This window comes from Peromyscus maniculatus, chromosome 2 (genome assembly GCF_049852395.1).
Source record: "Peromyscus maniculatus bairdii isolate BWxNUB_F1_BW_parent chromosome 2, HU_Pman_BW_mat_3.1, whole genome shotgun sequence".
Classification (NCBI taxonomy): domain Eukaryota; kingdom Metazoa; phylum Chordata; class Mammalia; order Rodentia; family Cricetidae; genus Peromyscus; species Peromyscus maniculatus.
Window position 1 is genome coordinate 9337461 of NC_134853.1, and position 24250 is coordinate 9361710.

Consider the following 24250-nt stretch of genomic DNA (forward strand, 5'->3'; position numbering starts at 1 on the left):
TCAAACCCAGTGTCTTCTTCATCTGTTCTCTGCCGTATTTTTTGAGACAGAGTTTTCAGTGAACCTGGAGCTCACGGTTGTGCTAGGAGGGTTTGGCAGGATCAGGAACCTGCCTGTCTCCGGCCCGTTGCACCAGAGCTGCAAGCATGCTGCCACACCCAGCTTGTCTGTGTGTCCTAAAATCTGAACTCAGGCCCTCATGCTGTATAGCCAAGCATGTTATTGACTGAGCCTCTCCTCACCCCCAAGTAATCCACCAGTAGGTTCTTTTGCACAAACACAATTACTGATGGACATCACCCCGATGGCTAGAGCAAGAAACAGGGACCTATGGATTTGACCCATTTTATCTTTGTTTTCTTGTGAAGCGTTTTAAAATGTCTTCCCTTACAAGGTGAAGAAGATACTCAAAGATCTCAGCTGAGCATGCCAGAAACACTTCAGACACCACAGTGAGTTCTTGTCTTACTTAGGGTTTCTTTTGCTGTGATAATCACCATGACCACAAGCAACTTGGGAGGAAAAGGTTTATTTTATCTTACATTTCCAGGTCAGGGTAGGAACTCAAGCAGAGCAGGATCCTGGAGGCAGGAGCTGATGCAGAGGCCATGGAGGGGAACTGCTTAGTGGCTTGCTCCTCATGCTTGCTCACCCTGCTTTCTTATAGAACCCAGGACCACCTGCCCAGGGGTAGCACTGCCCACAGTGAGCTGGGCCTTCCCTCATCAATCAAGAAAATGTACCATAGGTTTGCCCACAGGCCCATTTGGTGGCAGCGTTTTCTCAATTGAATTTCCCTCTTCCAAACCATATCTTGTGTCAAGTTGACATAAAACCAGCCAGCACAGTTGCCATCAATCTTCTTTACAGAAGAAAAGAGCACTAGCACCTCTTAGGGTTTCTACTCTAATGGAGAATGTATTAGATAAAGTCTTCTAGCTCAGTGGTTCTCAACCTTCTAGTCCTGGTCTAGTATTTAACTTTAAACTATTAATTATACAGCCATAATATCCCAGCATCTCTACCATGTGGACAGTCAGTGTTGGGCCATGTAAGCTAATCAAATAATGAACCTGTGCAATATATATCCATCCTATCAGTTCTATCACACTAGAACAGTGGTTCTCAACCTGTGGATCCTTTAACACAGCTCCTCATGCTCCGATGACCTCCAAGTATAAAATTATTTTTGTTGCTACTTCATAACTGTAATTTCTACTGTTATGAATCATAATCTGTGTTTTATGATGGTCTTAGGTGACCCCTGTGAAAGTGTCATCCGAGCTCGGGGTTGTGATCCACAGGTTGAGAACCACTGTTCTAGTGTGATAGAACTGATAGGATGGATATATATTGTACAGGTTTGTTATTTGATTAGCTTACATGGCCCAACACTGACTGTCCACATAGTAGAGATGCTGGGATATTATGGCTGTATAATTAATAGTTTAAAGTTAAATACTAGACCAGGACTAGATTTGTGCTTGAGAGACTGAGACAAGATTAAGGGTTCAGGCCATAGGCTGCATAGCAAAACCCAACCTCAAAAAAAAAAAAAAAAAAATCTAGGGCCAGAAAGATGACAGCAAGCAGATAAAGATGCTTGCTGTCAAGCCTGACAACCAGAGTTCAGTCCCCAGGACCCATGTGGGAAAAGCAGAGGACCAACTCCTACATGTCGTTCTCTTGCAAGTGTGTGCTATCAGGCCCTGCTTCTTAATGTGGACTGTGAGGATCCAACTTGGGTCCTCATGTGTGCATAGAAAGCACATTCCCCCAGCCACCTCTCCAGGCCTGCACTAACCGTTAAGTGGGTTACGTTTGCATCTCTAATCCTGGTATTTTGTTTAGGGCTGACTTCTCTTTTGCTTCCTTTTCTTGGCTTTACTCCTGAAATTCCAACAAAAAGGCAAAACAAACAAACAAAAGACGCTGAAGCTTTATATAAAAGGGAAAAGCCTGATGCATGTCGCTCTTATAGCAGCTACCACAGAAAATTTGAGTGGAGAGAGGCGCCCAGATCTTGGGCTTTGCTTTCTGCAGCTACAGTGGGAGGCAGGCAGCAGAATCTGGCTGGCAGTTGGAGGTTCTTCTGCGTCTAAGTTCAGGTTTTCCTCAACTTTATAAAGGCCAAACAGACATCTCCTGCCTTGAGACCTGATGACTGCCAAACTCTAACTGGATCTGAGCTACTTGCCTTACCATGCTCTATGATGCTCTATGTCATGTTATGATGCAATAAGAAAGCTTCGCTGAATGCTGAGCTGATTCTCTGACTGTCTTTCTGATCTCCAGAATGGTGAGCCAAATAAATTTCTGTTCCTTATAAAGTACCTGATCTTGGGTATTTTGTTCTAGCAACAGAAAATAGACTGAGATCAAAGACTTGGGCAGGTGAATTCTGGGAGTTCTGAATCAATCAAGTCATATAGCACTGTCATATATATATAATGGAGTTTTGAAATGTCGGTTAGAATGCAGATGAACCATATGGGCTTTGAGGTCAAATCCTTACTCTGAAATTTGCTAGTTGTTTAACTTTGGTCATCTGGAATATGAAGATGTAAAAAAAAAAAATCACTCAAATAATAGTACCTATTTCTCAGGGGTATTGGGAGACTGATATCCTTCATGCAGCATTGGCTGCATGGTATTTAATTTTTTAAAAACCCTTCAAGATGGCTCTACCCCACCTCTCAGGAATTGAACAAAACCTTTAGAGTATCAGAGGTAGGGTAAGAGCAAAATAAAAAAAAAGCCACATGAATAGGAGTGTAACTCAAGAGGGGCTGACGGGCCACTTTCACTCCATTTCTGTAGGACTGGTGGGATTCAATTACCAAGCAAGCCTTGGTTTTGTGTCCCTTCTGAGCAGAAAGGATGTAATTTTCCCAAGATGAAAGAAGATTGGTGCCTGCTGATAACAAAGACTACGACAGACCACCTCGGCATGTCTGTGGCTTCCCAGACCATCCTAAGGAATTCAGATTAAGGGATCTGCTGCACAGGGGTGGTGCTGGAGTCGGCTAGTGACAGTTATGAGCATTCCAGCACTCACTTTGCTAGGCTGGCAGCTCTGGTTTCTTAAATTGCCTAGCAGTCTATAATTTCACTCACTTTGAAGTTTAATTAAAATGTTAACATAGTCCCCTACATTTGTCATTTTTATAGTTCATAGATGATTTATTTCAGTGTGTGTGTGTGTGTGTGTGTGTGTGTGTGTGTGTGTGTGTGTGTGTATGTGTGTGTGTGTGTGTACCTGTGTAGGTGGGGGTACACAGACACAGTCACGCTAGCATAAGCCCCAGGCCAATATGAGACATAACAAACAAGGAGGTCAACTGTTCTTAGAAATAGCATCCAAGGTTGACCTCTGGCCTCTGGACACACACACACACACAAACACACACACACACACACACACACAAATACACACACTTGTTTCCATACACACTTGCAACACATACACACAGTGGTCAATGCAGCTGGGTGTGGTAGCTGAGGGATGTAATCTTAGCACTTAAGAGGGTGAGACTGGAGGATTATCACAAATTTGAGGACAGCCTGTGTCTTATGAAAAAAATGTTTTTGGTATTTTAAGACAGGGTTTCTCTGGATCTGGCTGTCCTGGAACTTACCCTGTAGACCAAACTGACCTTGAACTTAGAAAGATCCAATTGCCTCTACCTCCCAAGTGCTGGGATTAAAGGTGTTCACCACCACTGCCTGGCATGAAAAATAATTTTTGAAGACAAAAATAGTTAAGATGAACGGGTATGATGTCATATGCCTGAAATACATCTGGGGAGGTGAGGCAGGAGGTCTGTTTCTCTCTCTCTCTCTCTCTCTCTCTCTCTCTCTCTCTCTCTCTCTCTCTCTCTCTCTCTCACACACACACACACACACACACACACACACACACACACACCATGAACTAGAGAGGTGGCTCAGTGGTCAGTGGCTAAGAGCGCTGGCTGCTCTCATAGAATGTCTGAGTTCGGTTCCCAGCACCCACGTGGTGGTTCACAACTCTCTGTAACTCCAGTTCCAGGGGATGTGATGCCATTTTCAGACCTCTGCAGGTACCAGCCATATATATGGTGCACAGATTTACATTTAGCCATCCATTCAAATTTATAAACAGAATGATAGTTAAGATTATAAATGTTATGTTTTACATACATTTTCATAATAAAATTTTTTAAAGGGCTCAGGCACGTGCTATGTGATCTTATCACTAGGGAGGTAGGGGCTGGAGAATCAAAAGTTTAAGGCTATCCTCAGCTACATAGTGAGTTCAAAACCAGCCTGGATTAAATGAAACACTATCTCAAAATAAAAAAATTACAGAAACATGATTTATATTTGGGGAAGGAAGTTTTTTGAAACTATTTTAAGCATGTGTGCAAATTGTCTAATTTGTAAATCAAGTTGTAAAAATTATTTAATCTGCTAAAAATATATTTCTATTAGATGAAATCCTATTCATGAGCCAAAGCTAATGTTCTGTTCTTCGGTCCTCTTAGTTGTCATCAAAACAATACCCAGAAAGCCCAGGCCTAAGTCTGTCAGCCACATCAGAAACTGTCAGCTCAGGCTACGGTCCCTGGGGACTCATCTTACCACAGCCAGACTTTGGTCTCTTTTCATGTGCACGGTGCCGAAGCTTTTACTCAGGTTCGTAGAGTTAGGGGGAAGCACAGGCAGGCTCTAGTTTCAGATAAAAACATGAGCAAAGCCCTCTGGATGAGTCAAAACGCATCCTCCCAACACATACCTAGTTGGAGTTCATGTCAACTTCTGTTCCAAGAACTGTAAATTGCGCCTGTGGTTGGGAACGCATTCATTTTCTTTGTTTAGCTTAATACCCTGGTGGGATCATCAGGTACCGATGCCATGCCTATAGTTCTCTAAACAGACACATCCATCAGGATACAGGCTATAAGCATTTTGAAAATGCCATACATTAAGAGGCAAGAACTACTGGAGGAATCACAAATATTTATTGTAAAGCATGTCTCAACTCCGTTTTGCTCAGCGCTGTCTGCTGACATCAGTTACACAACACTCAGAGCCCGTTCAAGGAGGAACCCGCTCTCCATGTTCCCAAGTGCAGAAAACTGCTCTTTGCCGGATAGTCTCTGCTCCTGGGTGTCTCTGTGCGTTCAGCTCTGTGCTCAGCGGCTCGTTCCCGTGGAGTTCATCACTCAGGCTTCACCGTGGACAGACTTCTAACTGGAGCTGACTGGTGGGAGGCATTGGCAGGAGGTGGAAAGAGTCGGGGATTTATCCGCTCGCGAGGCACCATCTCTAGTAACCCTCTTAACGACAGCTCTCTTTTAGAACACCACTTGCACTGGGGTCACCTGACACTCTCTTTCTGCCTTTGACTCTCTGGCCCAGTGAGTAGTGACAACTTTCTGTTCCTTATTCTCTGGATATGTCCAGGCTTAGGATTCTTTCATTCTGTCCATAATCCCTCTTCATTTGGGTCATTTCCTAACAGGAGCTTTACCAAACATGGCCACGCCATATCCATATTCTTTTCAAAATTGTTTCATTGCATCCCCACCCACCCCACCTCTCTCTCTCTCTCTCTCTCTCTCTCTCTCTCTCTCTCTCTCTCTCTCTCTCTCTCTGTGTGTGTGTGTGTGTGTGTGTGTGTGTGTGCGCGCTACAGCACCATGGTATCCTGGTATCCATGTGGATCAACTCTCTGGAGCTCTGTCCCGGGATCAAACTCAGATCATCAGGCTTAGAGACAGGGCCCTTTACCCACTCAGCCATCTCACTGACTCCAGGCCATTTTCTTTGTCCACTCTTAGACGCATGGATTCATTCTCTACGTAACCTTTTTGTTCCTCTGTGCACATGTATAGTAGATACTGTCGTGTGCTCTCAGAAAGCCTCACTGGAGCGTGTGTGCTCCAGTTGCTTACAATGCTCGCTTCAGAGCCCCTCTCTAGGAATTTCTCTCAGAAGGCAGCCACTTTGTTCAGGGTCTCACCCCCAAAGAAGAGTTCACATCCTATGATCCAAAAATTGATCGGTGTCAGCTGGACAGCGGTTTTATAGGTGAATCTCCTTGTTTCAGGATGAGACAATACTGAGGAGATTTTCAGCTCCCAGGGTCCTTGTGGAATTGATGAGTCGTCCTTCCCCAAGGCTGTCCTGGTGCATCATCATGTTCCTCCTTCTGCTCGGTGCAACCGAGTGACAGTACCCCCATAAACGTCCTGTACACTCAGCTCCAACTTGGAGTCTGGCTCTTCAGTAACTCTGTCCTCAGACAGTGCTGAGGAAAGACCAGAAAATGGTCTCCCATGCTGCTAGTCTTCGAAGACCACGCCTGTCAGTCAAGACTAGGTCTCCTTCTGTCAGGTGCTAACCGAAGGCTGCCTGCTGACTTCACCTTCTTGGGTCTCCCAGCTCTTTCTTGCTCCTCAGAAAGCCCGCTAGTTGGTCCTGCGTTCATGTTACACAGAGTTCAGTGTCTCGTCTGAACTGCATCATCATCAATGGACTTCCAGCTCCGACATTTTGTGAAAAATAATACAACTTTTCTCAGTCCACACCATGTGTTAAGCATAATAGAACATATTGAGAATACAGCAATAAACAATCATTAGTATCTGCCTTTGAGGAGTTCAAATCCCAGACATACCACAGGCTCTGTAAAATACCTGAGAAGTGACCAGAAAGGGAGGAGGAGGATGGAAAGCGGATAATAGTGCCTGAAAGTATTCGCCTCTTTGCTCATAAAAGGAGGAGAGCTCTATCAAATGCCCCTTTACTGGTCAAGTAAGGTAACAGTGACAGTTCTCACTGGCTTGGCTACAGGGAGGTTATGGAAAGCTTGACCAGGCAATTTCAGTGACGTGCTTGGAATGGGTAGAAAGAGAAGGGAGTTGGGTCAAAGAAGCAGAGGCCATGGACAGACCACACATTGGAGGAGTTTGCTGTAAAGGGGAAGAGATGCAGTAGTACATCCCAGGGGCTGTGTGCGTGCGCGTGCGCGTGCGAGTGCGAGTGCGTGTGCGTGTGCGTGTGTGTTTGCTCAAGACGGATGCAGTGGTGCATCCCAGGAGCTGTGTGTGTGCTTGCCCTTGCACTGAGTTTCATACTGGCAGAAATAATTAAGAGGGGAAACTGTGGGACTGGAAAGATGGATTAAGAGCATTTACTGCTCTTGCAGAGGACCTGTATTCAGCTTCCAGCACCCACATGGTGGTTTACAACGCCCTATATACTCCAGTTTTTCCTGGCTTCCACAGGTTCCTGCACAAACATGGTGCACATACACTTAAGCAGGCATGCAAGCATGTGTGTGCACACAGATGAGCACAGGGCCAGATGGTCTCTGTCTAGTTTGCTTTAGAAATAAAACAAGAAGGGTCATAATCTTGAAATGAGAGGTTAAGGAAGGCAATCACTTGTAAGGATGGTGTGAGAAGAAGGGAGCTGACAGGGATTATGCAGTTGGAATGTTGTGAAGATTCAGTAAGACAAAAGATGAAAAGCATTTTGCACAGTGTTCTGTGCATAATGAGCATATAAAAAAAAAGAACAGTACTTATTAAATCAACCTGGTAATGATCAAGATGCCTCTGAAGAGGCATCCACAGGAAAATATGTTAACTAACCCTCAAGGCAGGGAATTAAAATCTGATCTTAATGAGGGAAAGAGGAACATGCTAGCAATCACTTAATGAACAGTATGTGCTAAACCATTCTACAATTAGGAATAAATTAGTCAATGCCTTTTTTGTAAATAAAGTTTTATTGGCACACAATCATACCTATTAATTGACAGTTTTCTTGCTGTAATGTCACGAGTTCAGTGGTTGCACTGAGACTGGATGGCTCATCAGCCCTACAGTATTTCTCCACTTCAAAAAAAGTAGATGGCTAATCTCCGACACAGAATTAGATAAGAGTGATTGTAGACCTAAAAAACACATAAATTGAAAACAGGAATGATATCATTACAGAATTAATAATTAGAAACAGCGAGGAAGCAGAGCTGGAGGCTAGATAGATGACCTAGAACAATGCTAAGATAATCAACAATGAATGGGATGGAAAAGCCCACAGATTAAAGCAATCAGAAAGAAAATCGAAAATATTCACAAATTCCTTTTCTCCCTCTGCAGATATTTAGAACAGATGAAAGTGATCCCAAATAAGGATATTTTGTGCCTCTCGGGGAAAAGGGGGACTTAAAACCACAGAACAGAAAGAGTTAAAATTTCATAGCTGCAGGAGAAGATTTCCCCAAATGAAGAAAGGATTGAATCTGGGACCTTGAAACAGTCCACCATTCGTCAGGGTACTTTGCTCTGAGACTTGCTACAGCGAACTATTCTTTTTTTTTTTTTTTTTTTGGTTTTTCGAGACAGGGTTTCCCTGTGTAGCTTTGCTCCTTTTCTGGAACACACTTGGTAGTCCAGGCTGGCCTTGAACTCACAGAGATCTGTCTGCCTCTGCCTCCCGAGTGCTGGAATTAAAGGCGTGAGTCACCACCGCCCGGCCCAGCGAACTATTCTTACTTAGCTTTAAGAACCAAGAAAATCTTCAGGCACCCAGGCAAAAGTGACAGATAGGGTACAAAAGATTCGAGGAGGTCATTTACTCCTTATGGGGAGTCTGACGTGGCGTTATATGCCTGTAATCCCAGCACTTGGGAAGCTGAGGCAGGAGGATCCTGGGTTAAGGTCAGCCTGAACCACAATGCAAGATGCTATCTACACACACACACACACACACACACACACACACACACACACACAGACACACACACACACACACACACACACACACACACACACACACACACACACACACACACACCGAATCCAACCGAGCATTCTGGGAAATCACCAATGTTAATATTCTGATCCCACCCCTTGGGACCGCCCTGAGTCCTGACAGAAGCCTCTTCTTAAGGAAAAACTCTGCCCCTTTCTCTCCTCCTTTTCCCCCTACGAGGTGTGCATCCATCCATCCTTCCCTCCCTCCCTCCCTCCATCTCCCCCCCCCCCCCCCCCCCCCCCCGCCCCGGGCTCTCTCTGTCTCTGTATCGCTCTATTATAATAAACTCTCCACGTGGATGCAGCGTCTGGGTTGTGAATCCCTGGCAGCCGCCACTGCCGCCATGTACACATGGCACCCAGCCCGCCACTGCATCTGCCCAGCATGTTTCCCGGCTTGCCGGGGATATTCTCCACCCCCCCTCCACCCTGGCATAATAAATCTTAACAACCATAGTACCTTGCGGAGTGCAAAGTAACTATTCTGTGTAAAGAACTTTGTTCTTGGGCTGGAAAGATAACGGAAAGGTTAAAAGCACATACAGCTCTGCCAGAGGACCAGAGATTGGTTCCCAGCACCCAGGTCAGGTGCTTGTAACTCCAGCTCCAGGGATCCATCACTCTCTTCCGGTATCCTTGGGCACTGACCTCATATAAGCATAACACACACACACACACACACACACACACACACACACACACACACACACACACACCATACTTAAACCCTTAAATGAGCTGTTTTCTCAACTCCATTTTCCATCCTAAACATTATCATAAGGTTCAGGTCCTCAAGGTTGGAAATGGTGCCGCTTACTCTGGAGGGAGTTTCCAAATCACAAGGACAAAACACTTACTGTTCATGGTGACTGCAGTAATAGAAGTCAGTCTCTAGGGGTTGGAGAGATGGCTCAGCAGTTAAGAGAATGGGTTGCTCTTGCAGAGGACCAGGAGTTCTGTTCCCAGAGCTCACATCGGGGCTCACAACCATCTGTAACTTCAGTTCCAGAGGCTCCAAGGCCCTCTTCTGGCCTCCTAGGGCATTACACACAGATGGTGCCCAGCTATACATGGAGGCAAAACATCCATATGCATTAAAAATAAATCTTTTTTTTTTTTTTCAGTTGGTTCTGATCCTTCTCTAAGTCCTTGGTTTGTCCAACTTGGAGGTGCCTTGTGCTTTTTGTGTTCTAAATACATACTAGTTTTCCTCCAAGTTCTATCAAGTACAAAAGGTAAATGTGGCCGGGCGGTGGTGGCACACGCCTTTAATCCCAGCACTCGGGAGGCAGAGGCAGGCGGATCTCTGTGAGTTCGAGGCCAGCCTGGGCTACAGAGTGAGTTCCAGGACAGGCTCCAAAGCTACACAGAGAAACCCTGTCTCGAAAAACAAAACAAAACAAAAAACAAACAAGAAAAAGGGTAAATGTGATCTAAAGTAGTAGAGTCTGTGAAATTTTTTTCAGCCTAATGAACCTGTTTCCTTATATGCTAATGGTACATGCCATTATCCCCTGCACTTGGGGAGGTGGAGGATGAAAAATCTGGAATTCAAGGTCATCCTCCAACCTCATTTCAAGTTTGAGGCCAGCCTGAGCTACATGAGACCTTGTCTCAAAACAAACAGCAAGAAAAGATTTAATAAAAATCGTAAGCTAAATTGGATTCTAAGGCTAAACAAGTGATCAACTACTCTCAGTCCATCTCATTTGTTAAAAAGAAACAATAGAGGCTGGAGAGAGCTCAGTGGATAAGCATGCTTGCTGTCCTTCAAGTGGCCCTGCATTTGGTACCCAGCACCCATGTAGGATGGCTAACAACCATTTCTAACTCCAGCTCCAGAGGATCCAATGCTCTCTTCTGTCCTCCAAAGACTCCTGCTCACATGTGGCATAATTCCCCCACAGTCCCTATAATAAATAAAAACAAATCTTTTTTTAAAAAAATACCAAAATATTCCACTCTGGAACTGGCTTAAGTTGATTTTTTTCCTAGGGAGATAGGGTGATGCAGACATAGTAATCCATCCCAGGTTCCCATTCCACAGGCATGAATCTGTGATATCATATTGTCATGATTTGAAACAGCTATTTTTGTCTTACCCTAAATTTTAATCAATTAAACCATGGTTATATTTATTATATATTTATAATATTTAATATAATATATTATCAGCTAAATTTGAGGTTGGTTGATTGATCAACCACACAGTTGTAGTATTTGGCTATATTTGTTACTACAGTTCACTACATCTGCTGTGATAAAAGGATGGTCCTGTTGGCCTCTGGCAGGAAGAGGATACTCAAACCATTTTGATGTGTCTTTTGGTATGATAAGTTGAAGATTTTTAAAAATTATTATTCCCAAGAGTTTATGTATATGAACTAGATCCTAGGTGGGTTCTTCCACTATCCCAGTTCTTCCACTTTCTAACTAGAAAGTGGAAGATCCCAGTTCTTCCACTTTCTAACTAGAGACTCTCTAGATATTTGTTGGAAGTGTGGTATTTTGAATAGGACTGGCTCCCATTGGCTCAAATATTTGAATGCTCCGTCATCAGGGAAGCGGAGCTCCCTGAGAGAGGTTAGGAGGTACTACCTGCGTGTGTTCACCTGCTCCGTTCTAAAGTTCAGCACTGGGAGGTCCATTGCTGTCTCCCAAGCAAAGGCAGGATTACCCACCCAGACTTCATCAGCAAACAAAGACAAGACTTTCCTCTTCAACTGGCTGAATAGTTTCCATACAGGAAAAAACCCTTTCATTGACCCTTTCTTTAAATAAAAACAAGTTTTTATTTTATGTGGATGTATGCCACAGCTGAGGAGGTGCCTGCCTTTGGAGGGAGTCAGATCCCCTGGACATGGAGCTACAGATGATTGGGCGCAGCCTTGTGTGAGGCCGGGCTTGGGTCCTCTGGAAGAGCGGTGAGCATTCTCTCCAGCTGCGCCGTCTCTCCAGCTACTGGTCCCTTCTAACGCCCACACTTACTTCCCTTTCATCTGTTTTCTTTGCTTGTTTTGAGACAGAGCCTCACTCTGTAATCCAGACTCAAAAATCCTTTGGCCTCAGCCTCCTGAATGGTGGGGTTTCAGATGTATGACACCATCCCTGGATTCTTCTTAAACTTTCTGCGACAACTAGTGAGGTCCACTGGAAAGATAAGTCTCAAAAGCATTTATCAAATTAGATCAAAAGACATATAATGTGCTTAAAACTTGTAGAATATAACTTCTATCATGCATATTTTGCATAATTCAAATGTTTTTTATGTAATATGGATAGGTGGGCAGAAAACTGAACTAGCACACACAGACATTTGGGTTCAATACCTAGTACCATCTTTATTTAAAAAGTAAAATCATTCCATTTTAATAATAAAATATCCATTTTCAAGAAAAAAGTAAAATAAAAGATGAAACGCCATGTTCAACAAAATACGAGTTATCCCATATATAACATAAAATATTTATTTGCTATTTACATTTCCATTTGTATTATATCACATATCAAAAAAGACTGAAAGAAAGAAAAAGAAACCCGGCAATGTGAGCCACGGCCCGGGGAGAAGCGTGGCGCATCTCGGGACCCATCAGCAGTCTCGGAGATCTCGCTTCTTGCCTCGCTTGGCCTTCTTGTGTGTTTCCTGGCGAATAGTGTCGTATTCCAATATGGCCATTCTGGAAAGCCTCTGTAGAAACTGAGAGGGCGCTCCTGTGAAAGGGTCACTGAAGACAGAACCTGTGTGAGAGAAAGTGAGCTCTGTATATGATGAGGGAGTGTGGTTCCTTCCACTGATGCCTAGGAAACCCTACCGAGTCTTTGCAGGCACACCTGGAACTTTCCAGAAAGGCTAATGCCTACTTCTGACAAAACCAAAGAATGGAAAACTTTTGAGTATATGGCTCAGGAAACTTTACCACTAACTTTGGTTACCAATTACTTCAGGGAAATGTTAAGAGCCGATTACAGGGCTCACACACCAGATATGTCTATTCTGTCACATGCCATATGCATTGCCTCTGACACTATACCTCCAAAATCTAACATGTACAGGGAGGAGGCAGTAAATGCAGACGCCTGAATTCCTAGAAGGTTCTCTGTAATCTTGTAGATGTAATTAAGTTACCTGACTCAGCAGAGGTTTTGATGTCTACTCTCAAAAAACAAATTTCTAATCAAGTATATCAGAAGTGAGAAACTGGGAATGTCTGATTCTAAAGTAGCAAAGGACAGACTCCCTCCAGATATGGTAGGAATACTCAGTGGTGCTTAGAAAGAAACTGATTTAAGAGTCAGTTGTGGGGGGTGCTGGAGAGATGGCTCAGAGGTTAAGAGCACTGACTGGTCTTCTAGAGGTCCTGAGTTCAATTCCCAGCAACCACATGGTGGCTCACAACCATCTATAATGAGATCTGGTGCCCTCTTCTGGCCTGCAGGCATATATTCAGGCAGAACACTGTAAACACTGTATACATAATAAAAAAATAAATAAATAAGAGTCAGTTTGGGGCTCTAAACAATTGCAATACAGATAGCTGCTGTAGCGAAATGTGTTCAGTACACAGAATTAACTTAAAAAAGAATAGACGATAAGGATAGGGGGCTGGAGAGATGGCTCAGCAGTTTAGAGCACTGGCTGCTCTTCCAGAGGACCCGGGTTGATTCCCAGGACATGGAAGCTCACAACTGTGGATAACTCCAGTTCCAGGGGATCCTCGCATGCCCTCTTCTGGACACTTAGCGCACTACACACATGGTGCACAGTACTACTACACCAGCAATCAAAGCACCACACACATAAAACAACAGTTGTTCTTTTAAAAAGATAAGGATAGCGTGGAACTTTCTGGGAAGGTGGTAAAGGGTTCAATACTGCATTCACATTTTAGTCCGTGGTAAGGAGCAGGTGTTTCTGAAATAGGGGGGTAGCGTGATTAGGCGTCAAGGCTGCATGCTTCTGTTGCAGTGTTGAACCGACTTTAAAACTCAGAAATTTAAACTAAGGTGGCCAGCTTGAAGGCTACTAAGTGGCCCAGGTGAGCTATGTTGGAGGCTGGCCTGGGTCCTGAGACAACAGAGCATGTGTAATGAACCTCAAACCCCCTACATTTACAGACTAAGCAAAGCTTAACAGAAGCATTAACATGCAACCGGTGCTTGTAAGAAGCACTCCAGGGGACTGGGGCAGGAGGATAGCTGGGAGCTTCAGGCCAGCCTTGGCTACACAGGAAAACCCTGTTCAAAAAGCAAAGGTGTGGGGAGCAGGCAATGGAACAATGGAGTACCTTTTGACTTCTCCTGAAGGGCTGGCACGGTGCACGGCTCCTTGGTCTTCTTAATCCTAAAGATTACGGATGGTCATAAAATGGCATAGAGTAACCCACAGGCTGTTGACTTTGAAAGACACAAGAGGCTAACAGCAAAGCCTCAGTCACGCTCACCGGCTTCTTACGTTTTGTGTGGCTCAATTTGTTTCTGTGCGGGGACAAGTCCCACGCTCCTGCGTCTGGTTAACTTATGATGTGTCCCACTAAAACTCACCTTGTCCAATGATACCACATGGGGACAAAAACCAGTGGCACAGGAGAGAAACAACTCCACCCTCACTAACCCCAACAGTGGGAATGAACCAACGCAACGGTAGATTTCCTGATACATTTCGCCAGTAGCTAGGCACGGAGTGTAATTCTTCACAGGCGTCTGTGGTAACTGTAAGTAGTCAGGACAGCAGCTACACTAATGTGTCTGGACGTGTTAGAATGCAGACACCCGGGTCCCATATTTTTGCACTTTTTTCATCAGTCACCATGACCTGAACTTTTGCTATAATTTTGCACCTAAACGAACAGACTGCCATAACAAATTATGAGGGGAAATGGGTAAGGAATTGTAAAGATTCCACATTTCATATAACTATGGTAGACTCTAATCTTTACCTCTATGATGCTATCGTCAGTTACAGTCCTTGTGTGTTGTGAGAGTCACTGAAAATTTCTGGTCCTCATTAAGAACATTTGAGAAAAGATTAGACATTTACCAGAGTTTTGGAGTCAAATATTCACACATTGGAGGGCCAAAAAGAAGGTAAGAAACTGTGCACAAACAAATAACAGAGTACTTCCCTGCTTTGCCAAGATTGTTCTCTCAGAGAACGATGTGCAACATGCAGAGGGGAATAACACACGTGAGGCAACTGGGTGTGTCCTCACTGGAGTGGCTGAACTCAAGGCATTTCGACCAAAAGCAAGGAAACGCGTGAACATTGACATTTGCCTAGAGTTCACAGACACCACGTCACTTAGTCCCCACACTCCTCTTTCTGTATGAAGAACACTAGCCAGACTGTGATGAAATTCACAGCTGTCAATGGAAAATGTCAAGAAGTGATTTCCTGAACAGCCTGATCACAAATGACAACCAACACCGGATCAAGTAGGAAAGAGGGTGAAGATTCTCTGTCACGATCTCTATTTCTGCCTTCTCTTTTTGAGATTATTGTCTCATGTAGTTCATGTAACTGTACAACTGAGGATGACTTTGAACTTGTGAATACCCCTGCATCTACCTCCTGAGTACTGGGATGGCAGGATGCTCTACCAAAGTTTATACAATGCTAGGTATCAACTCAGGACTTCAGGCTTGGTAGGCAAACACTCTACCAACTGTACTAGATCCCCAGCCCCGCCTTTTACATTTTGATTCCAGAAAATCTGTCTTCAGAAAAACATTGAAAGTGCTGACAAACGTTATATGTTCCCTTGTGACATTATTTACAAAACCAAAGATGTCACAGGAACTTCCAAGTCTAAAATAGGAAACGGTTGGGTAAACCACAGAGCAATATACGGACAACAGTGTGGCTAGCAAGACCGTGTCAAGTGAAGATTGTATGACATGGTAAGTATCAAGCTCAGCAGTGGGGGCGGGGGGCTGGGTTTGGATATTTTGTGCTGTGATTTTTTGTGTTTTGTTTTGTTGAGTCAGGGTCTCAGTATGAAACCCTTGTTGGCCTGGAGCTCACTTTGTAGACCAGGCTGGACTTGAACTCACAGACACTTGCCTACTTTGGTGCTGTGATTAAAGTCTTGTACCATGATGTCTGGTCAATAATAACTTTTAAAAAGCATAAAAAGGGGCTGGAGAGGTGGTTCAACAGCTAAGAACAAAGAGTGTTCTTCCCCAAACTTACATCTATCTGTGGGCGCCAACACTTCTGGCCTCCTTGGGCACCTGAACTCATGTGCACATGAGTGTGTATTCCTGCAAACAGTCTTTGGGGAAAGGTGCAGAATGAAAAGTACAGGGACACTAAAATCACAACTAAAATAAAAATCCGACTGGCAGTGGTGGCGAACGCCTTTAATCCCAGCACTCGGGAGGCAGAGCCAGGCGGATCTCTGTGAGTTCGAGGCCAGCCTGGGCTACCATGTGAGCTCCAGGAAAGGCACAAAGCTACGCAGAGAAACCCTGTCTCGAAAAAACCAAAAAATAAATAAATAAATAAATAAATAAATAAATAAATAAATAAATAAATATAAATAAATAAATAAATAAAAATCTACAAAAATGAAGTATAGAAAAACATTCTAAATTGTGTTTCTTTTTTTCTCTCCAGATTTTCTGTATACTTGAAAATTTCCACATCATCTAGATAAATATCTTCCAGTATTTTTCAATTTATTTATTTACTTGGATATAAGGTTTCCCCACGTGTCTCATCTGTCAGAGAACTCACTAAGTGACTGAGCAACACTTGGGACTCCCCTGACTCTCCTGAGTTCTAATATTACAGGCCTAAGCCAGCGATCTGATCTGGTAAACTCAAGAAAGAAAGCTGAGAGCTGGGGAGGTGACCCAGCAGGGAAGAGCACTTGCTGTTCTTGCAAGAGGACCCAGATTCAGTTCCCAGCACCGGCATGGCAGCTCACAACTGTCCATAACTCTAATCCCAGGGAATCCGACTTCATCTCCTGGCTTCTTCAGTCATGCATGTGGTACACAGACGTACATGCAAGGGAAGCATGCACACATATAAAATAAAAATATCTTTTTAAAGGAATAGAGTTAGGTGTGATCCACGTGCCTATAGTCCCAGAACTTGACAGGGTATCAGGGATTCACAGAATACTCTGCTCCACTGTGAGTTGAAGGCCAGCCTGGGCTACATGAGACCATGTCTCAAACAAAATAACAAAGCTAAGGCCGGGAATGTGGCTCGGTGGTAGATTGCTAGCCTAACATTCACAGAGCCCTGACCTCAATCACCAGCAGTTCAAAACCAAACAGTACCAGGCGTGATGGCACACACCTTTAATCCCAGAACTTGGAAGGTAAAGGCTGGCAGATCTCTGTGAGTTCAAGGCCAGCCTGGTCTACAGAGTGAGTTCCAAGACAGTCAGGGCTACACAGTGAGACCCCATTTCAAAGACAATTGAAAAAAAAAAAAAAGAAAGAAAGAAATCTCAAATCCCAGTCTTAAATGCTGTCTGTGGGTGAATGATTACAGTTTTTTGTAGTAGCAAGGCCATACAAAACTGTGTGCCAGGTATGGTGATTTGTGCCTATAACAAACAAAAAAATATATATACATACATACATACATACATACATACATTGTATACTTCCTTCAAAAAAGTTACAACTCAGATAATGTTTCTTTTCTATAAGAAATGAACAAGAACTAGTCTGTAGTGGCTAATCTCGGTGCTCAGCAACCTCACCTGCGTGTGTGTCTGACTCCCTGGAGGTGGAATTACACGAGGCTGTCTATGTAAAGTGCCTGAAGAAGGTGCCAGAAGTCAAACTCCAGCCCCAGAAGAGCAGTGCACACACTTAACCTCTGACCCACCTCTCTAGGCTGGCTTTGTGCATGCCTTATCCTCCAAGAGTGAAACAGTGAAAGGCCCACGCCTTTAATCCACCACTCAGGGACACAGAGGCAGGCGGATATCTGTGAGTTTGAGACCAGCTTGGTCTACAGAACTAGTTCCAGGACAGCCAAAGATACACAGAGAAACTCTGTCTGGGGGGTGGGGACTCTTTGATTAGTATGTCAGAGTTATATTAATTATATTAGAAAAGTAGGGTTCTCTTTTTTAGGGGGATGGGGGCCTCCTTATGTAACCTAGGCTAGCCTTGAAGTACAAATCCTCCTGCCTGGAGCTGCTGAGTACTGAGATTACAGATATGTAGACAAAGTTCGGACTTTTTTTTTTCAGTACTGGAGATGAAACTCGGGACCTAGATGGCCGGATAAGCACCATGCCACTGAGCTACATGCCCAGCTCTTGAGCCAGACAAGGCTTTTAGTGGCAGTTTACAAAGGTGGGTGCCTGGCAGAAACTCTCTCTCCTGATGGTGCAAGGTTTTATCACACACACACACACACACACCCGTCTCACCCACAATCTTCCAAAACCTGCCAAGGCTGTAGAGTTAAAACCCTTATAGATAATCATCCCCGTGCTCTTATGCACTTGAACTAGGCTCAGACAGTAAATACACTTAAAAGGAGGCCCGTTAATCCTTTCCAGCAATGCCACTTAAAAAGAGAGAAAAGTGCCTGTTTGTCAACTTGAAGGAAATGGCTAACTTAGATGGAAAGGGAGGGAGGGAGGGAGGGAGGGAGGGAGGGAGGGAGGGAGGGAGGGAGGGAGGGAGGGAGGGAGGGAGGGAGGGAGGAAGCTAAAAATTCAATCCTCTATGAAAACAATTCAATAAGCAAGAATCAGACTTATTAGCCCAGAAAGCCCTCTACCTTCAGCATCTTTACTTACAAATAAATACGCGACCAAGGGAGTCAGATTCAGGTCACCTACCTGATCGGAGGGATCTCCGTCTCAGCGTGCAGCAGGTGCTTATGAATCTCGAGTGTAGTTGAATTTAAGTTCTTTGGGCAACTTGGCAATTCTGGCAAATACGGCATTTTGTGACATTCTTTGGGCTCTTCTAGACCAAATGCTATGGGGCATTGTGATTAAAAAAAAAATCATAATTCTCTTGGTTAAATGCACATTTCTTCTACCACTTACTAAAATGCATAGTACTGCAAAGGAAACCGGGCACAGAGGAAAGGGCCGGAAGCTGCTGCCGTTTGCCCTCCCAGGAGAATGACTGCCAAATGCAGTCAGACTGAGCACAGGGAGGAGGAGACTTGGAGGGTGGATAAGAATGGGAACAAGGAGAGTCGGGCATGTTGCCTCATGTCTGCAATCCCAGTGCCGGGAAAGCTGAGGCAGGAGGATCACAAGTTCAAGGCCAGCCTGGGCAATTTAGCGACACTGGGTCTGAAGAGATTGGAAAGCAGCTCAGTAACAGGGCTCGCCAAGTGTGCGCGAGGCTCTAGGTTCTGCCCCCAGAATCCTACCTGCCCTTCCCCCCAAAACAAAAATATGAGCAATAGCAGCAAAAGAAAGGGTGTCCAGCTGCTCCGCTGCCTCCTCTGTTTCATTTAATTAGAGTCCACAGAGTATGTAGACAAAATCACTTTCAAGACTTCTGCATTGCCTGCTGCTCAGTGTGTCCTGCTCTTGTGTAAATAACCACAAAGCAGAAATTACATGATCTGAAATCCTACCCTTTGCATCGATTTGAAGTTTTTCTCCATGAAATGCATACCAAATCCGTAAAAACCAACAGAAAGTGTCCAGATTGCTCCCACTGACTCCACAGTTTTTTTTTAAATTGTTTTGTTTGGGTTTTAGGGTTGGTTGGTTGGTTGGTTGCTGGATTGGTTGGTTGGTTGGGATTTTAATCGAGACAAGGTCTCTCTATGTAGCTCAGGCTGGTTTTGAACTTGCAACAATTTCTCTGCCTCCCAAGAGCTAGAATCACAACAAGTATGGTCCACTATACTTAGCTTCAAGTTGATTTCTTTTTTCTTCATCAATCCTTCTCACCTCACTTACTAAGGCAGAACCCAGAAGAACCCAGAGCTGTCAAGTTAAACTAGTTTGTTCTGGTAATGGCCGCTCTCTTCCTCCGGTGTGCTGGTTTACAGGAGGGCTGCCATTCCTACAGACCTGTTCATGTGTTCTGGGGACCTGGACTTGCCTACTCAGCAAGTGCCTTACTGGCTGAGTTCTTTCCTCAGCCCCAAGTTAAGAAATCAAGACAGGGGCTGGAGAGATGGCCCAGAGGTTTAGAGCGCTGGCTGCTCCTCCGGGGAAGAGGGTTGCTTTCCTAGCACCACACGGCTGCTCACAACTGTCTGCAACTGCATTCCAACGGATCCTACACCCTTTTCCGGCCTCCGCGGGTATCAGCTACCACCTGCTACACAGACGCACATGCAGCAAACACTCATGTACAGAAAACACAAACAATAAACACATCTTCAAAAGAAATAAAAACAAAGGCATTAAACAGAAAAGGTAGATTAAGAGGCTAAAAGCTTAAAGGTCACAGTGGTGCCATCCTGAAATCCTAGCACTTGGGAGGTGGCCGCAGGAAGATGAGGAATTAAAAGACCAGCCTAGACTACAAGTTCAGGAGTAGCCTAGGGTATGTAAAACCCTGTTAGAAAGAAAAATAGGAGAAACAAGGTAATTGTTTAAAATCTGTAGCTGAACATTGTAGTGCATGCTTATAGCACCAGAACTTGAGATGCAGAAGCAAGAGGATTTCAAAGATTCGTGGCAAGCCCCAGGCCAGGACAGCATAAAGAGGCTGCCTCAAAACAATTGAAAAATGTAAGTAATAAATAAAACAATTTTAAAACATAAGTAAATAAATAAAACGCATTTCCATTGCTCACAGAATATTAATCTTAACTTGCTTCCCCTTCCCCTTCCATAAATTTAATATGCTAGCCCAATATAAATGTCCAGGAGTTCATAATGTCTCTTGACTGCTTAGGGGAGAAACGGAGGTCAATTCCAGGCATCCCTTCTGTTTCTCCAAGAGAATTACAACTGAAATGAAGTTACCTTTCCTCATCTTCTGGGTTTCCAAGACTGCTTTCCTCCAGCTACTCTCGAACAGAAAGCAGTTGTCCAAGGAATGTCTACTGACTTTGGAAGCCTCAAATTTGATCTCAGGAGATAGTATTGCCATTTTCTCTTCTTTCAGTAGCCCGGATGAGAAGGACACGCTGCTCCGGGGCAGGGGAGGCAAGAACACAGGCATTTCTTGTAAATATCTTTTCTCATATTACCGTGAAGACTAAATATTAACACACATTTACTATCATGTGGAAATATTCATTCTTGGAGGTTTATTTTGCTTATTGAAAGTCTCACTATATAGCACTTGACTAGCCTGGAACTCACTATGTAGACCAGGCTGGCCTTGAACTCACAGAGATATAGCTGCCTCTGCCTTGAAGTGCTAGGATTGAAGCTGTGTGCCACCGTGCCCAGCAGAGTCTTGGGATTTGAAAGCTAGAGAGTTTTAAGAATAAAGTTTGCATTCAGGCCCGGCAGCAGCCGGCAGAGACATTCAGTCCCAGCGGCGGCCCACAGAGGTAGACAGGCCCGGCGGCAGAGACAAGCAGACGCAGGTAGGCCTGCGGCGGGGGCCGGTGGAGGTAGACGGGCCCAGCGGCAGCAGCTGACAGGGATATTCAGACCCAGCGGCAGCCGGCAGAGATATTCAGTCCCAGCGGCGGCCCACAGAGGTAGACAGGCCCGGCGGCAGAGACAAGCAGACGCAGGTAGGCCTGCGGCGACGGCCCGCGGAGGTAGACGGGCCCAGCAGCAGCCCGCTGAGGTAGACGGGCCCAGCGGCGACAGCCGACAGAGATATTCAGGCCCGGCGGCAGCTGGCAGAGACATTCAGTCCCAGCGGCGGCCCACAGAGGTAGACAGGCCCGGCGGCAGAGACAAGCAGACGCAGGTAGGCCTGTGGCGGCGGCCTGTGGAGGAAGACGGGCCCAGCGGCAGCCCGCTGAGGTAGACGTGCAGCGGCCGACAGGGACATACAGGCCCGGCGGCGGACCGCAGAGGTAAACAGGCCCAGGGACGGAGACAAGCAGACACAGCTTGGAACAGGGACGCCCCTAACCCCAACATCTGGGGAAGAAGCTATCTCCGTGGGTCAGAACCAGAACGAATCTGAACACTCCGTCTGAGGACAACCCAGGGCCCAGCTGCTGATCCTGTGAAACCCAACAACTTGGAGGTGTTGGTGAGACTACCCTGCTCAGCTGAAACCCATCTGGGAGAGGATTCAGATGCCTACAGTTTAAAGTCTGAAGAAACAAGATCAGCTGAGGAGTTGACAAATGAACAAAAAGTGACCTGAGAACACAGAAGAAGGCGCTACCCAGACACCAAACCAGATCACCAGAATCATAAGTATATAATTCACCAATCGAAATCAGCTGCCCCTGAAGAAATAGCCCAAAAGCACCAATTTAACCAAGAACCCCTACTAAACCAAGACTAAAAATTAGAACAAGAGAGGCACTCTCAGACACAGACACCACCTGCACCTCACAGAGGAAGAGATGAGTAGGCGCCAGTGCAAAAATACAGGCAACAACATAAAGACCTATATGGCAACATCAGAACCTAGTGATTCTACACCTGCAAGACCTAAACATACCATGACAGAAGAAACAGAAGAAATCAACCCTAAAAATGACATTAAGAAGATGATAGAGGCCCTTAAAGAAGAAATAAAACATTCCCTCAATGAGGAAATAAAAACTTTCCTTAAAGAAGAATTGAAAAACTACCTTAAAGAGGAAATAAAAACTTTCCTTAAAGAGGAAATAAAAAACTCCCTTAAAGAGGAAATAAAAACTTCCCTTAAAGAGGAAATGAAAAACTCCATTAAAGAGGAAATAAAAAACTCCCTTAAAGAAATGGAAGAAAAAACGAACAAAAAATGGGAAGAAATCAAAGAAAGCCAAGAAAAAGCAATTAAACAGATGAAAGAAACATTCCAAGATCTGAAAAATGAATTTGAGACAATAAAGAAAACACATGCTGAGGGAATGCTGGAAATAGAAATCCTGACAAAACGAACAGGAACTACAGAAACAAGCATAACCAACCGATTGCAAGAGATGGAACAGAGAATCTCTGACACTGAAGACACGATAGAGAAAATAGATTCGTCAGTCAAAGAAAACAATAAAGACAAAAAAGTCCTAACACAAAACGTCCAGGAAATTTGGGACACCATGAAAAGACCAAACCTAAGAATAATAGGGATAGAAGAAGGAGAAGAATACCAACTCAAAGGCACAGAAAATATATTCAACAAAATCATAGAAGAAAACTTTCCTAACCTAAAGAAAGAAATACCTATGAAGATACAAGAAGCTTACAGAACACCGAATAGGCTGGATCCAAAAAAAAAGTCCCCTCGCCACATAATAATCAAAACACTAAACACACAGAATAAAGAAAAAATATTAAGAGCTGCAAAGGAAAAGGATCAAGTAACATATAAAGGCAAACCCATCAGAATAACACCAGACTACTCAATAGAGACTATGAAAGATAGAAGATCATGGACAAACCTCATGCAGACACTAAGAGACCATGGATGCCAACCCAGACTATTATACCCAGCAAAACTCTTAATCACCATAGGCGGAGTAAACAAAATATTCCAGGATAAAACCAGATTTAATCAATACCTGTCCACAAACCCAGCCCTACAGAAAGCACTAGAAGGGAAAATTCAACCCAAAGAAGCTAAACACATCCATGAAAAATCAAGCAATAGATAATCCTACACCAACATACACCACAGAAGGACAACACAACACAACCAAAAAAATAACAGGAATTAACAATCACTGGTCATTAATATCCATCAATATCAATGGTCTCAACTCACCTATAAAAAGACACAGACTAACAGAATGGATTAGAAAACAGGACCCATCCATATGCTGCATACAAGAAACACACCTTAACTCCAAAGACAGACACTACCTCCGAGTAAAGGGCTGGGAAAAGGTTTTCCAAGCAAATGGACCTAAGAAACAAGCTGGTGTAGCTATACTAATATCTAATAAAATAGACTTCAAACTAAAATCAATCAAAAGAGACCAGGATGGACATTACATATTCATCACAGGAAAAATCCACCAAGATGAAGTCTCGATTCTAAACATTTATGCTCCAAATACAAAAGCACCCACATTCATAAAAGAAACACTACTAAAGTTTAAAACGCACATCAAACCCCACACATTAGTAGTGGGAGATTTTAACACACCACTCTCACCAAAAGATAGATCTACCAGACTGAAACTTAACAAAGAAATAAAGGACCTAACAGATGTTATGACTCAAATGGACCTAATAGATATATACAGAATATTCCATCCTAACACAAAAGAATATACCTTCTTCTCAGCACCCCATGGGACCTTCTCAAAAATTGACCACATGCTTGGACACAAAACAAATCTCAACAGATACAAAAAAATTGGAATAACCTCCTGTATTTTATCAGACCACCAAGCCTTAAAGTTAGAA

General features: G+C 44.1%; 1 protein-coding gene across 1 annotated transcript in view; it reads right to left on the reverse strand.

Annotated features, from left to right (window-relative positions):
* Positions 1–12125: 12125 nt before the first annotated feature.
* Positions 12126–24250, reverse strand: part of C2H8orf89 (chromosome 2 C8orf89 homolog) — a 30351-nt gene continuing 18226 nt past the window's right edge. Inside the window, exons 2-5 of the mRNA XM_015993514.3 lie at positions 20738–20901; positions 18629–18770; positions 14096–14151; positions 12126–12548 (exon numbers count right to left, since the gene is read on the reverse strand). Coding sequence (XP_015849000.1) covers positions 12400–12548; positions 14096–14151; positions 18629–18770; positions 20738–20864 — 474 coding nt within the window. The 5' untranslated portion in view covers positions 20865–20901 and the 3' untranslated portion in view covers positions 12126–12399. The remainder of the gene's footprint in view (positions 12549–14095; positions 14152–18628; positions 18771–20737; positions 20902–24250) is intronic.